This window comes from Equus przewalskii, chromosome 22 (genome assembly GCF_037783145.1).
Source record: "Equus przewalskii isolate Varuska chromosome 22, EquPr2, whole genome shotgun sequence".
Lineage (NCBI taxonomy): Eukaryota > Metazoa > Chordata > Mammalia > Perissodactyla > Equidae > Equus > Equus przewalskii.
In genome coordinates, this window is record NC_091852.1 from 39142671 (window position 1) to 39157958 (window position 15288).

Below are 15288 nucleotides of genomic sequence, written 5' to 3' on the forward strand. Positions count from 1 at the left end.
CACCTTCTTCCTCATTTGACCTTTTTTTTTAATTTTAAAAATTTTTTTTTTTTTTTTTTTTGAGGAAGACCAGCCCTGAGCTAACATCTGTGTTCCTCTTCCTCTACTATATAAATATGTGGGACGCCTGCCACAGCCTGGCTTGCTGAGCAGAGCCATGTCCGCACCTGGGTCTGAACTGGCGAACCCCGGCCGCCTAAGCGGAACGTGCGCATGTAACTGCTGTGCCACCGGGCTGGCCCCCTCATTTGACCTTCTTATAAGGACTCTGGAGATTACATTTAGGGCCCGTACAGATAATCCTGGATAATCTCCCCATCTGTAGATCCTTAATCACATAGGTAACATTCATAGGCTCTGGGATTAGGATGCAGATAAGATCTCTTTCAGCGGCAGTTATTCAGCCTATTCAACCCATACCCTCCATCTGTCGCCACTGGTACCTGGACCCAGGGGATCTCACATACCTCACCTGGTTTCAGGAACCACTCACCAACACTTTGGGGCATGGACACACTACCTTAAGGAGCCCAGCACTCAGTGACGGCATTCACAAAACCCCACACCCCTGAGCCGTGGAGACTAGCTCTTGCCAGGGAGATGGCTGCCTCTGGGCACCTCGAGCTCACGAGGAGGCAAGGGAGCCAGAGCTCGAGCTGGCAGCACTCCCTGATCTCAGCATCTCAGTCCTTCGGCTCTGGTTGCCACTGACAAGTCTGGCAAGCACACAGACAAAAGGCCTTCTTCTTGGACCGACCTGGTTTGGAGGCCTCCCAGGGCCTTGCAAAATCCCGGAAGCCCAGCTGTATGGGGACAGAGTGGCCCAATATCCAGTTTGAGAGGTCTGTTCAAAACCTGCAATGTGGTCCACGAAGATAACTGGGGCTCCATCTCTGACATGACTCCCCCTCTGTAAGCCACCCAGGTAGGTGATGGTTACGGGCTGAATTGCTTCCCCCAAATCCATATGTTGAAGTCCTAACCCCCAATACCTCAGAGTGAGACCATATCTGGAGATAGGGTTTTTGAGGAGGTAATTAAAGTTAAATGAGGTCATGAGGGGGTCCCTAATCGAAAATGACTAGTGTCCTTATAAAGGGAGATTAGGACACAGACACACAAAGAGGGAAGACCATGTGAAGACGCGGGAAGAAGACAGCCACCTGGAAGGCAAGGAGAGAGGCCTCAGGGGAAACCAACCCTACTGACACCTTGATCTTAGATTTCCAGCCTCCAGAACTAGGAGGATAAATTTCTGCTGCTTAAGCTACCCAAGCTGTGGTCCTTTATGGCAGCCCAGCAAACTAATACAGTAATGCTGTGCAGTCGTGCGCCACGTAACAACGTTTCAGTCAACCACAGACCACATATACCATGGTGGTCCCCTAAGGTTAGCACCATACGGCCTAGGTGTGTAGTAGGTTGTGCCGTCTAGGTTTGTGTACGTGCACGCTATGACGTTCACACAACAAAACACCTAACGACGCATTTCTCACAATTCATCCCCATCATTAAGTGACACATGACTGTGTTTTGGTCAGAGATAACTGAGGGCTCAGAACATTGATATTTTTTATTTAACCAATCTCCTCTTGCAAAAGCAAGATATTATTCTAACAGGTAGACACTCTCTGGAAGATACAGTTCGCCTCCTGAAATGTCTAACTATTTTGAGGAGGGTTTTCCTCAGTGCTCACTGTATTCTGTAGAGCTCTCCTTCGCTTGTGGAACAGCAGTAGGATTCTTCCTGGTCCCCTCCTGGTTCTGCCGCTGGATTCTAGAATCCCCCAGGACGCTGTCAATACCAAAGCCCGGGGCCCAGACTCGAGAGTCTTATTAATTTCTTCAAGCTCCTCAGGTGGTTCCAATGTGCAGCCACAATTGAGCACCACCACTCTAGGGCTCAGATCATAAATTTCTAAAATCTGGGCTAGTCAAGAGGTTAGTATGAGCCCTTTGGCACTGCGGGAAGTACGCATTCCGGCCAGGTAAGCCAGCATTTAGATAAAATGCTTTCAGGTCTCAGAGGGGAAGTCAGACCCTCTCCTTTTTTTATGGAGATTGACTGGGTGCTCTGTCATGGAAAGTGTGGGATGAACCACTAATTGTTAAAATTTGCCAGTGACCTTGATTGACCGGAGGTCCCTGTTTCAGAACTTTATCGTGTGCAGTGAAGAAGTCCTGGCTGGGCAGAATTGGCCCAGAAATTCCATCTCGGTCCTCGAACACACTTCCTAGGCCTCCTAGGATTGCCTGGACTGAGGGCTGATGCTGCTGGCCCAGGAGGCCTGGTAAGGTCTTGTCATTGCTGCCTGAGTGTGGCTGACGTCACCGATGGAGACCCCTCTCCCCTCCAGGTTCACTTAGACGCCCAGAGTCATCGTTTCTGTGCTTGCTCTGTGACCTTGGTCCAGAACTTGACCTCTCTGAGCATCAGTTTCCTCAGTACATGGAGACAGTGAAACTTTTCTCATAGGGTCTGACGTTATAAAGGACTCCAGGGGGTGTTGGGAGCTGGTCCGTCATCGTGGGTGAGTGTGAAAGAGCTGGGTTCCTCTTCCAGCTTTGCTCCTTATGATTTGCTCTTGGAGAAGTCTCTTGATTTGTATGCGTTCCTTCTCTGTAAAATGGGTGTAATACTCCAGGGCCTATCTTATAGGGCGGTTGAGAAGATCAGAGGAGGTGAGGCCGCTGAGGTGGTTAGCACAGTGCCTGTGACGTGTGGGTGCTGAGACCCAGTTCCTTTATTACCACGGCAGGGCCTGAGTTGACTGTTGAATTTGGAGGCTCAGGGGTGGACAGAATTAGGCCATCCGTGCTTGGGAGTTTCGTCCTAGTCGTACTCTGCTATGGGCCAGCAGGTGGCGGCATTGCCACATCTTGGCACTGCTGGCCTCCCTCTGCAGCAGGAAAATGGTTAGAGGTCCCTGGTGAGGCAGTACTCAGTCGCTACACTTGTCCTGTATCCCTTGCTAGATACGGTTTTCCATAAACAAGCAGAGCCGGTTGGGTGACCGGATGTGCCCACCTGCAGATAATTCCAGAGCCGGAGACCCCACCCTGGCCTTTCTGGCGAGCAGGAGCAGCTCTTCTTTTCGTGGCCAGCACTCCATGTTCCTCGCTGAGGGCTGAGTACCAGTTTCTAATGCAGTCCTCGTGCAGCCAGCGTGGTGTGGACTGAAGCTTGGGGCCGTGAGGGTGGGCTCGACGGCCTGAACTTCGGCAGGACCCCTGGTCAGCATTTGTCACCCGCGGCTGCGATGCTTCCTGAACGGAGAGGGTGGTTTCAGAAGACGGGGTAGGCTGTGTTTCGTGTGTACAAGTCCGAGAGTTAGTGTTGAATCCGGAATGGGGGGGGGGGCCATGGCCCAGGGAGCATTCAGAATCAACCAAGTCAAAGTGGAAATAAGTAAAAAACAAAACGAAAAATGGGACGTTTTCGTGAACAGCAGAATCCCGAAGAGTAGGCTGAGAATAATTTTAGAGTCAGCAGTTCGGTTCTGTGGTCTGGGCGATGCCATGGGCTGGACCGTGCATTAGGCCCCCAGTGATCTGTGGTGCTTCAGAGAATGTGAAATGGAGGATGAAACGGAGAAGGCAGCCAGAGGAAGGGTTAGGATTGCACAAAACAGTGTGATTAAAAAAAAATCTACTGAATTGGCGTGATTTAAATGTACTGACTTAAGTGACCACTTTTGTTGATTTGAAAACTGATATTGGTTAGTCTTTACCTATGGTGTTACGTTGTAACGAGGCAGGAGAGAAATGGGTTGGCTGGAACGCGGAACCTGCTGTGGTTCCAACAATGCACCACAAGGTGGCACCAACTTCACAAACTGTTTTAGCCGCTTAAGGAAGTTGTGGGGACACGAAGTTCTCAACCCCTTAACCTGCAGTTCTTCTGTGAAATCTTACTAACGTGCCCTTATTTTCCTGTTCCGTTGATTTTTCTTTTTCAGGAAACAGGGCCAGAGAGGTAACCATTTTCCCATGTATTAATCTAAATCAACTTGTGGAACCTCTTCTGAAAATTACTTCATTCAGTTGTTCAGCGTGTTCTTAACTCTGGAATTTTCTCTCAAGGAGCTACTTTTTCTATTTAGTAGAAATTTTATTCAAGTGACAGCAGATTTAAAGCTATTCATTGACAAAAGGAAATGCTCAGTTCCCTTTCCGTTAGATTTCCAGTACAGTGTTCTCTCTACAGCCTGTTTAAATCTAAACAGGACAATTTAATTACTGTTTCTCCTCTAGGAATTATCAGCCCAGGGAAACCTTCCTAGTTTCAGTTATTTCATTTTTAGTTAACGGTTCAGTTAATGTTTAGTTATTTGTGTAATTGTTCTTGTTTGTGTTTCTTAGTCATCGAATTGGATTACTCTAGAGGGTGGTGCCGAGTTTCTTTAACTCCAGTTAATCCCTGAAGACAAGAACTGTTAAATTAATCTCTGGAAAATGCACTTCAACACTTGAACTTAAAAAAATTTAGAACTCCCTTTGAATTACTTATTTGTATTTACATATGTTTATGAAAGACTTTTGGATTTCATGAATATACATGAGGCTAACATTTCCTGCTATTCCAGACTCATCTATCTGCCATCCCCTACAGCTCTGTGATTTTAGTGGCATAAGAAAGAAAAATCTCTGTTTCTTTATCAAATGGGGTAATGAGAAGCAATTATTACCAAATGGCTATACTGAGTATTTTCTATCCCAGCAGTCTCTTCAACATTCTTTATTCCATAGCCCATTTAGGAGAGAAAATAAAATTGATTAGATAGTCCTTTCTACAATTACATTTATTTACTTTTAGGTTTGGTTTTCTAACTTAAGCTAGTTAAAGTGCCTTTCTTCGTTAATTTGTTATTCAGATAGTCAGCAATAAATGTGATAAGAGTCCAGTAGACCCATGCTTTGGTTATTACTGTAATATAGAAGGCTTTCAAATGTTTGTTGAATGAATGATTGTTTTTCAGTAATGTTCTGATTTTTTAAAAAATAGGGCATAGCAAGAAAGGGAACAGTTGAGTGTGAATAATTGAATTTATTTAAAATAATGATTTTGTTTCTAGTGAAAAGTCATCAAATATGGTATCTTTTTCTTGTCTCTCTTAGATTGGAATCATCGGTGGAACAGGTCTGGATGATTCAGAAATCTTAGAAGGAAGAACTGAAAAATATGTGGATACTCCGTTTGGCAAGGTTAATCTCCAATTAGTGGAGACATACTAGCTTTTTCCTTTCTCCTTGCTGGCTTGATTTTTAAGTTTAAAAATTAAAAAACAATTTTAAATTTTTTTAATTGCTTTTGTGTTGGCAGCCCAGAGCTGCCTCCCCTAGGCTGAGAGGGGCCAGCAGTCCCGGCACTGGGTCCCACCAGCTGAGACAGTGGCCCTGAGGATGCCTGGGGCATACGGTAGAGAACGTGGCTTTTGAACATGTGCACTGACTTCTCAACTTCTGTCCCTGGAAGCCAGATGCTCATGCAGACACAGCAACGGTACTTTTCAGGTCTCTGCATCCAAATCAGCTTCTAATTTGGGGCCCATATGTCACACCACACTAATTTAGCAGATAGACTGATTACAGATGGGAGGAAATGTCATTGCCAAGTGGCCTTTCCTTAGGAAGCCCTGCCCAAAGTGGGGTTTCTCGGGGATCCACCACATGATTGCATAACTGAACTGGAAATAAAACTCCTCCTTTCTGTTAAAAGGAGGCTGTTTGTTTTTCCAGCCCACATGTCACCCAGCCAGGGCGCGGGAGTCTCCCTCCTCCTGATTCCATAGTGCTCCTTCCAGACATGGCAGCTCCTCTCATCCTCCCATGAGGATCCTGCGTCTGGCAGTCCCAACTAAACTCTCTCCTTTTCGGCCAAGTCCTTAGATGGACCTCACGTCCTCCAAGCCCTGCGGTCGGCTCGGCTCACTTCTTCCCCTCACGTTGTCTTCACCTCCTCGGTTCTCAGGACCTTTCCCTCCATGACCTCAGGTCACCGCATGGCCATCTTAGACCCGGGTAACATGGCACACACTTCCAGTGCTGAGTTCCTAAATTCCATGACAAGGGCCTCCTGTCCTTCCCACGTTTCACTCTCACACCTGTTCTTGAACCTGCCAGATACCCTTGACACGTGTGTAGTTGACGATCGTATCATCAGAGTGCCCCGTGGTGTTTGCTACAAAGAGCTCTTACTAAAGGGGACCTCCCCACGCACCAGGGTGGCCATTCGTCCGGTGACTCTCTGTGCTCAGAGAGGGCTCAGTGAGGACTGATGGGGTGATCAAGTTGATCCTCAAATCCAGACTCTACTTCTTTAAAGTGTATCTTCAGACTCCAAGTTTCCATGAATCCTGTTGTGGTGGAACAGTTGAAATGGCAGCTTTTTAATCATTCATATGTATGTTTTCAACTCACTGAGCTGTAACCATTTTTCATTATGTGCAGCCTTCTGATGCCTTAATTTTGGGGAAGATAAAGAACGTTGATTGTGTCCTCCTTGCAAGGTAACGTATTTCAAAGCATTTTGAATGTTACTAAAGGAGAATTTAAGTTAAGTTCTAGAAAGAGTAGTGATGCAGGTATGAGATTTTATGCGTTGCTGGAGCCAGAGCATCTTAGTCACCGTGATTGACCACTTAGGGTTTCGGGAAGTTTTATTGACTTTTGAGATCAAGACCCACCCCCTCGCCCCCCAACCTGGGTTGAGAAAGTGGTTAGAATAATCCAGTGAGTGATAAGATGAGTCTGACTGCAATCGAAGCTCTGGTTTCAGTTCTAGCTACAGGAAGAATGTTTTCTTCTGTTTCTCTTTCCTTCTTCTTTTTCCAATTAACAAGTTAAAGCAAAACTGCTTCATTCATGACCCCTTGTGTGGCAATAGTTCTAAGTTTTCAGAGAGTAGCTTTCTGGTCCCTGAAATGGATTCTCTGGTGTCCACACCCTTGTTTTCTTGACAAGGCTAGTGCTGTTCCATATTATAGAGGAGGCAAATTATTCTTATCACACAGTTAGAAATTAATCAGACTACATCTGTTAGCTTTCTATTGCTGCATAACAAAGTACCACAAATTTAGCAGCTTAAAATAGCACACATTATCACACAGTTTCTAGGCAAACAGGAGTGTGAGCACAGCTTAGCTAGGTCTTCTGTTCAGGGTCACACAAGGTCATTCAAGGGCTTGTTCTCAACTGGAGCTCCAGCTTCTCCTTCGATGGCAGAATTCAATTCCTTGGGGTTGTAGGACTGAGGCCTTCAGCTCCCAGAGGTGGTCCTCATTCCTTGCCATGCGGCTCTCTCCGTGGGCAGTTCACATGACAACAGCTTGCTTCTCCAAGACCAGCAGGACGTCTCTAGTGTGTGCTGGCCAGGTGGAGCCTGACTATGGGAGGACTCCCATCGCATTTGCTGTATTCTGTTTGTTGGAAGCGAGTCTTGGGTCCCCTGCAGTCGAGAAGGAAGAAGTTTTTCAGACCATGAGAATGGGGACCATCCTAGGGTCTCTCTTCCACACTGCATTTTTGAAACAGAAATGGCTTCACTGATACTGCAAGTCAAAGGACACCATGAACAAAACGACAAGACAACCCACCAACTAGGAGAAAATATTTGCAAATCATCTATCTGACAAGGAATTGATTTTCAAAATATATAAAGAACTCATACAACTCAACAACATAAAAACAAACAACCCGATAAAAAATGGCCAGAGGCTATGAACAGACATTATTCCAAAGAAAAGCCAGAGAAGGCCAACAAGCACATGAAAAGATGTTCAGCATCACTAATTATTAGGGAAATGCAAATCAAAACTACAAGGAGGTTTCACCTTACACCCGTCAGAAAGGCTATAATTGACAAGAAGTAACAAATGTTGGAGAGGTTGTGGAGAGAACGGAACACTTACACACTGCTGGTGGGAATGCAGACTGTTGCAGCCACTATGGGAAACAGTATGGAGATTTCTCAAAAAATTAAAAATGGAAATATCATGTGATCCAGCCATCCCACTACTGGATATTTATCCAGAGAACACGAAATCAACAATTCAGAGAGATTCATGCACTCCCATGTTCATTGCAGCATTATTCACAATAGCCAAGATGTGGAAACAACCCAAGTCCCCGCCAACTGATGAATGGATAAAGATGTAGTGTATATATACAATGGAATACTACTCGGCCATAAAAAAGACAAAATCATGCCGTTTGTGACCACATGGATGGACCTTGAGGGTATTATGCTAAGCAAAATAAGCGAGACAGAGAAAGACAAAGACCATATGATTTCACTCATGTGGAAGATAAACACATGGAAAAAGAGAATAGATTAGTGCTTACCAGAGGGGAAGGGAGTGGGAGGAGGGAGAAAGGGATAAAGGGGCTGATATGTATAGTGATGGATAAAAATTGGGCTATTGTTGGTGAGCACAATGCAGTCTATCCAGAAACTGATATATAATCATGTACACCTGAAGTTTACACAGTGTTAGAGGCCAGGATGACCTCAAGAAAAACAAAAAGCTCAGCTGAATGCCGTAAAAGTGAATTTTAGTTTCAGCTGGTCACATGGAGTCGGTTTCAGGCAGCCTTCTTTGTTGGTCTGTGGTCATTGCTGGAGAGTCACTTAATTTTTTCCAGGCTCTATGAGAGAACAGTTGGTGGGGTGGCCCTGGCCCCATGAGGAGAGTGTGATACTCCTGCCGACCGGACGGAAGCGTGTTGCCCCGTGAACTGTTTGAGCCTTTAACGCAGTGGTTCTTTTGATCCTTGAATGTTTTCAAAATCTAATCTGAGTTTTGGAGCCTAGACTTAGAAAAATACGTGCGCTTTCTGGACGTTCCTGGGCCTCCAGCTTTTGAGAGGACATCTGTGAACTTGGGGTAAAACCCTGATCGTTACACTTGTCTGAAATTATGTACAAATTATGTTAATGTTTTTAATAATTCTGTTGTCAGTGACCAGAAAAAACATTAAAGTTTCTTTTAAAACACATCCATGGGATGATACAAGGGGTATTTAATAACGACCCTGTGGTGCAGGTATTTTTATAATGCGTTTTACAGATGAAAAAAAAATTGAGCCAAGAGAGCTGAGTGGCTTTGATGAGGTCACACGGCTAGTAGGTGGCAGAGCTGGGGTTTGAACCCAGGCACTGTTACTCCAAAGCCCACGTTTTTAATCATCATTGTACACAGTGAGATTTTTGTGTGTTCAGTTACTTCCTTGAAAGCCTGTCTCAGTGTTATCACATGTGAAGGACGCTGGGCTCTTGACACGTGGCCTTTCTGTGCTAGAACAGCATGTGTGATATTTGTAGTTTGTGAAGCAGCCAAGAATAATTTTAACTCTCCATGTGAAATACTGCTTGTGAGTAACCATCTGACACGTGTGAATTTTAGAAATAATCTTAGAAATTGGGTTCCCTTTACTGGCTGTTTACTGATGCTCTGGGTGTACGTGTGCATGTTTAAGTGCTCAAAGAATTGCCACCAAACACATTTGTTTGTCCAGAAAATTGAGCTACACATGGCAGGTCCTGTTTGAGGTACCAGCAAGGAGACAGACAGGGGCTTCACCCTCTCGGGGCTGATTCTAGTGGGAAAGACGGACACTGAAAAGGAAAAGTTTCAGTTGCTGATGGATGCTAGAAAGAAAAACAAGGTCATGGGATAGTGGTGTGACTTAGACGCAGTGGTCATGGAAAGCGCTTCTCTGAGGAGGTGACACTGGAGCTGTGACGTGAGGAGGCCTGAGCAGGAATGAGCATGGATGAGCAGCGAGAAGCCAGTGAGCTGAGTTGGGACAGGAAGGGATAAAGACTGGCCGAGGTGGCGTTAGTAGACTGGTGCCCACATGGCGTGAGGGCCGTGGGTGTAGGATGTTTGGATTTTATTTGAAGTGTGACAGGAATCGTTGGTGGTTTCATTGGCTTTTCCGAAGCTGCCGTTACAAAGGAGCACAGGCTGGGTGGAAAGAAGTTGTTTCCTCACAGTTCTGGAGGCCGGAAGCCCACGACGAAGGTGTCAGCAGCCTGCATCCTTCTGAGGGCCGGAGCGAAGATGTGTTCCGGGCCTGTCCCTTTGGCTCGCAGATGGCCATCTTCTCCCTGTGTCTCCACGTGTCCTTCCCTCTGTGTGTGTCCAGATTTCCTCTTCTACTGAAGACACCATTGGTGTTGGGGTGGGGCCCACCCTAATAAGCTCATTTTAACTTAATTACCTCTTTCAAGACCCCGTCTCCGAATGCAGTCACATTCTGATGCACCGGGGTTCAGGACTTCACCGTAGGAGTTTGGGGGGACACAGTTCAGCCCATAACAGTGGTCACGCGTGAGGATCGGGTTTTCGACAAAACATTCTAATGTCCTCATAAACAACTGGGGACTCTAATGTTTTAAATGAATCATTAATTTATTTAGGTGATCAGACAGAAAGGAATGGAGAGATTCAGCCGGAAACTTGAGTTTCTGTTTCTATTTTGTATCTTTCTTCACTGGCACATCTTGCTCTGTTTCCTGGCTCGTGTGAGGCCAGATGCCCCAGATTCTGGGGTGTTTGGTGCCCCCCAGGACAGAGACAGCACATCTTCCTGGAGAGTGAATTCTGATTAAGTTATTACCTACTCTTGACAGGAAAATAAATCCGTAAAATGTACAGCTGGCGTGCGCCTAAGACCGAGTAGTTTCTACTCAGAATGGACTAGTCATTGCCCGACCTTCTCATTCTTCCTCTGCCAGTGGAAGTGCTTTGGCTGAAGGGCCGGAAGGCACTGCTGTAGGTTAGTTTTCTTCTCTAACCGTGTTAAAACGCCCTCTCACTCCCTACCATATTTCCTGTCCCTCCCACAGGCACGGGAGGCAGCATACCATCATGCCCTCAGAAGTCAACTACCGGGCGAACATCTGGGCTCTGAAGGAGGAGGGCTGCACACACGTCATCGTCACCACCGCCTGCGGTTCCTTGAGGGAGGAGATTCGGCCCGGAGACATCGTCATTATCGACCAGTTCATCGACAGGTGAGCAGTCATCTGAGAGGCTTGAGGCTCCTGGAAGAGCATCCCCAGCTCCGATGGGCGATGTGTGGGCCCCTGGGGGAGGGGGCAGACCCAGAGAGCTGCTTTAAGCTTCTTATTGTGGGGGTTTTTAACATACACAGAATAAAATAAGAATCAAGAAGCATCCTTGATTGTTGTCTGATGAAATGAAACTCTGGTTGAACCGTATGAAGTTGCCCGTTCTGTATGTCAAGAAATAGTTGAATATCAGCAGTTTCAGGTGGTCCAACCTAATAAATAATGGGGTATACCAAAAGCATCACAACCCCTCACCTATCATTTTCCGATTATTTGTTAGCCCTTGACACTATATACATGTTATCCACCTTCCCCTCTAGAATATAAGCCACGTGGAGGCAAAGACTTTCTCTGTCCTGATCGCCACTTTGACCCTAACACCCGTGCCAGAGCCTCTGGTTACTCAGTCATTATTTTTTGAGTGATTGAATGAATATGATCATTCTAAAGGAGAGACAGCTTGGAGTTCTTGAAAATCTCTCTGGCTGTCAAAGTGCGAGCATTTGGAGGTAATGACTTAAGAAAATGGTTGCTATATGGTTGTTTAATAAAGCAGAGTACAGAACTCCACATTCAGAATGATCCGGATTTATAAAGTATTATAGATGATGCTGGAAAGAAAATCTGATTGGGTCCTAAGCCTGGGATTAATTCATTACTTATGTGGTATAACTATACACTGTTGCATTTCCTGGATCTTTCTCACGTGTAGTAAGTGAAGACAGTTCACGCGCTGGCGCTTTCAAGAAAGCAGTGGAGGCAGAAAGATGTTCACTAGAAAGAGCACGGGTGTTGCCCTCAGATCGGGATTCATTCTGTCTTGGCACTTCGTAGCTGTGTGACCTTCAAATCCTGAGGCTTCTGTTTTCTTTCATGTGCTGTGTGGATAAGCTGCCTCCTTTGTCTTGCGTGGGGAGTTCAGTGTCTCTAGCAAGTGCCTTTCTGGGATCTAGCGTATGTTACCTGCCTGATAAATGGGTGCCGTTGTTGTGAGTGTGGACATGTTGGGCAGAGGGGTCCAGAGGTTAACATCATTTGGTAACAACAGAAGAAAAGATCTGTAAAAGGAGGATCCCTAAGGGAATACCATTTAGAATGTAATCTCAAATTTTCTGTTGGTTACATATTGCAATGATAACATTTTGGATGTATTAGGTTAGATGAGATATTAAAGCTAGTTTTACTTGTTTCTCATACTTTTTTATGTGGGCCGCTAGAAAATTTAAAATTACGTACGTGTCTCATGTCCTATTGCCATTGGACAGCGTCTTCTAAATGAGACTGCCACTGGTTGAGCCGCGTGTTTTGCAGTTAACCAGGCTTGGGCACGTACGTGATTCACTGTGAGTATGTTGAATGGCTCAGGCGAGAGGAGAATCAGCTTTTTGCCTTTGAGCAGTGCCCAATATGCAGTGTACTGATGGTGCATTTTTGAACAAAGTGCGTCTCGGTGTGTGGAAGTGGGCGCCGGGTCCCTGCACTTGGTGCGCTCACCAGGCCCGGGATGCTGAGCTCCGGAGGCTGTGCAGTTTGTAGCCCGAGGACCCGGCCACCCCCACGGCTGCAGCGTGTCTGATAGAATTGCAGTGGTCTGCCAAGCCGCCCAGGGGGTTACGGCCACGGGGCAGGGGCACTGGATCAGGAAGTTTTGTCCTGGGTCTGTTTGGCCTCGGGCAAGTCCCTTGACCTGTGTGGGCCTCGGTCCCCTCTTCAGAATGAGGGGTTGAACTGCAGTGTATCTCTGCCCCCTCTTCTCTGCACTACTCCTGGATTCTTCTCCAGCCACGGATCTAGAAACACACATCTGCCTGTCGCTGTAACTGCCAGCATCATCTTAGGAGAAATTCCTTGTCCGAAAGTGGTCTTCAAATGCTAGAGGGATTGTTCTAATCTCTCTGCCAGAAATCTTTGATAAAGAATCGGAATGAAATATGGCTCTTATATTTAATAGATGGCAGAACTAAAACCTGTCGCTTTCTTCGCCCTCGGTGCCCAGCACAGGGGAAAGGACACCAACTGGGTATGTGAGCCATGCTGAGCATGCCTTAGAGGTCGTTAAGATTCAGAGTGACAAGGGCTCTGATTTTTATGATTGTTTTAAAAAACATTAGATTTCTACTCTAAAAATGAAGTATACCCTTGAAGGAGTCTGACAGGCTGGAAAGGTCTCTTACGAGAATGAGATCATTCTCTTCTGAAAATCATTTTTTTCTTTCATGCCACTTTCTGTCCTGTGAAAAGTTGAAAGCCGGGCCGAGGACAGGGGGATCCTGGGTGTGACTGACCTGGAGAGAGCGGGACAGCAGACAGGTGGGGAGGGTGCCGTTCCAGGTACTTCTGGGTGTGTGCAGTCAGTCCTGGCATCTGTTTCTCAGATGTGCAAGGAAATGCCTTGGTTTATATTTAAAGTGAAAATAACCTTCTTTCATTTATGATTAGAGCAGCTGTGGAAAGCAAAATGGATCTTGATCTAGAATTTGAACACCAAAAGCATGTGCCGCTTTTGTCACTGTCCCCTTCTCATTGCACAGTGACAGGTTTCTTGACTTCCCTCGCCCTGGGTCCTGGGCTCCATGTGCGGTGTTGTTCATAAACCAGAAATTAAAAATACAATTCCTATCAAGAACGTGCTGGAGGATCGTCCACAGTGAGTTTCTTCAGTGCCGTACACCTCCTGCTGTACTGGGTTTAATTAATCCATTTCTTCTGCCTTGGTGGACGTCCCCATTGTCAGAGCCACAAGGCATTTGGCAACTGATGTTGAAACGTGGTTAAGAATGGGACTTGTTCTACTTCTTGACAGTCATTCTACTAGGGTCCATGTGAGCTTGGGAAAGAATTTGTCTGCCCTTTCGTCTGTCCTATTGTTGTGGGCTATTTATACTTGAAAAGGATCTCATAAGGGACACACTGCAAGATTCATAACTTGGGGTTTCTTCTCCCGTGGTACACACCCTTGTGTGTGCAGGGTACACCTGGCACTCACAGTGTCACCTGTGGGGAAGTGAAGCAGGATGGTGAGTGGGGGAGAAAGAAAGACCTCATAAGGGAGTCAAAGTCGATTTCCCTCCCCAGCCTTAGCTTTGCCACGTGAAACGGAGCCAGCATTCTGAAAGCTCAGCTGCTCTCAGGTCCCATAAGGCCTTTTAGGTTGTTATTCTCTTGGGTTGTATACCTGCTTCCATCTCGTGCCTTCTGATCTTCCATGCCTGACTATTTGCCGCCGTCCAGGGAGCAGCTGGGAGAGCCGCCTGTCTCCTTATGTGCTGGGTGGTTGCTGTTACCTCCTCTCCCAGTGGTGACTCTTCTTTCTACAAAGGGCTCTGAGGAAGCACATCCCTGCCTGTGGCATGTTGAGGGCCCCGGGGAAGCCTCACCCAATTCTGAGGCAAGACTTGGGAAAGTTAGAAGCAGGACATTGCAGTCACTTGGCTTCTGTTTTGTTTTTGCTTTTCAGCCTTGCAGCTGGAAGGTGTGACCGTCTCTCACATCAGATACCCACCCCATTCTTAGAGCCTGACCTTAGTGATGCAGTGCACAGTGGAGCGTACAAGTGATTTCTGATGAGAATTTTGCAGCGGGAGCAAGACGCCTGTTTCCCCACCAGCTGCTTTTTCACAGCATGAGGCACATTGTTGTCTACTCCTGTTTTCCTTCCTTGCACACACCCTGCATTGTTGAACCCAGTTACTGTCAGATACTTGTAGGGAGTCATTTGTCTGTGTGAGAGGACTGACTGTATGGCATTTCTTTCACCCCAAACCACTAACTGTCCATGTCGTGGAAGGCACACATGGGCAGGGGATTCCAGCCATTTCCACACGTGACCTTTCTCCTCTTCAACATCATTCCTGATGATTATCATTGAAAGGTATTCAATTCACCATATTTATCATGCATGTATTGAAAGGAACAACTAGATCTGTGACCTGTTTGGGAAGACGCCCACATTATATTAAGTTAAAAAAAATGATGTGGGGGCCGGCCCAGTGGCGTAGTGGTTAAGTTCGCATGCTCCGCTGTGGTGGCCCCAGGTTTGGATCCCGGATGTGGACCTACACACCACTCATCACGCCATGCTGTGGTGGCATCCCACATCTGAAACAGGGGAAGATTAGCAGAGATGTTAGCTCAGCAATAATCTTCCTCAAGCAAAAAGAGGAAGATTTGCAACAGATGGTAGCTCAGGGCCAAGCTTCCTTACCAAGAGA

At 46.3% G+C, this 15288-nt stretch overlaps 1 protein-coding gene across 7 annotated transcripts in view; it reads left to right on the top strand.

The window, feature by feature from the left end:
- The window catches only part of LOC103544582 (S-methyl-5'-thioadenosine phosphorylase), a 31977-nt gene that overhangs the window by 4091 nt on the left and 12598 nt on the right, over positions 1–15288 (top strand). For all 7 annotated transcript variants that reach the window (XR_011531320.1, XR_011531318.1, XR_011531319.1 and 4 more), the window contains 3 exons: positions 5119–5205; positions 6451–6509; positions 10853–11020. Coding sequence is in view for 4 of the 7 variants with exons in the window: in XM_070589704.1 (XP_070445805.1) it covers positions 5119–5205; positions 6451–6509; positions 10853–11020 (314 nt within the window). In the remaining 3 variants the exon portion in view is untranslated. The remainder of the gene's footprint in view (positions 1–5118; positions 5206–6450; positions 6510–10852; positions 11021–15288) is intronic.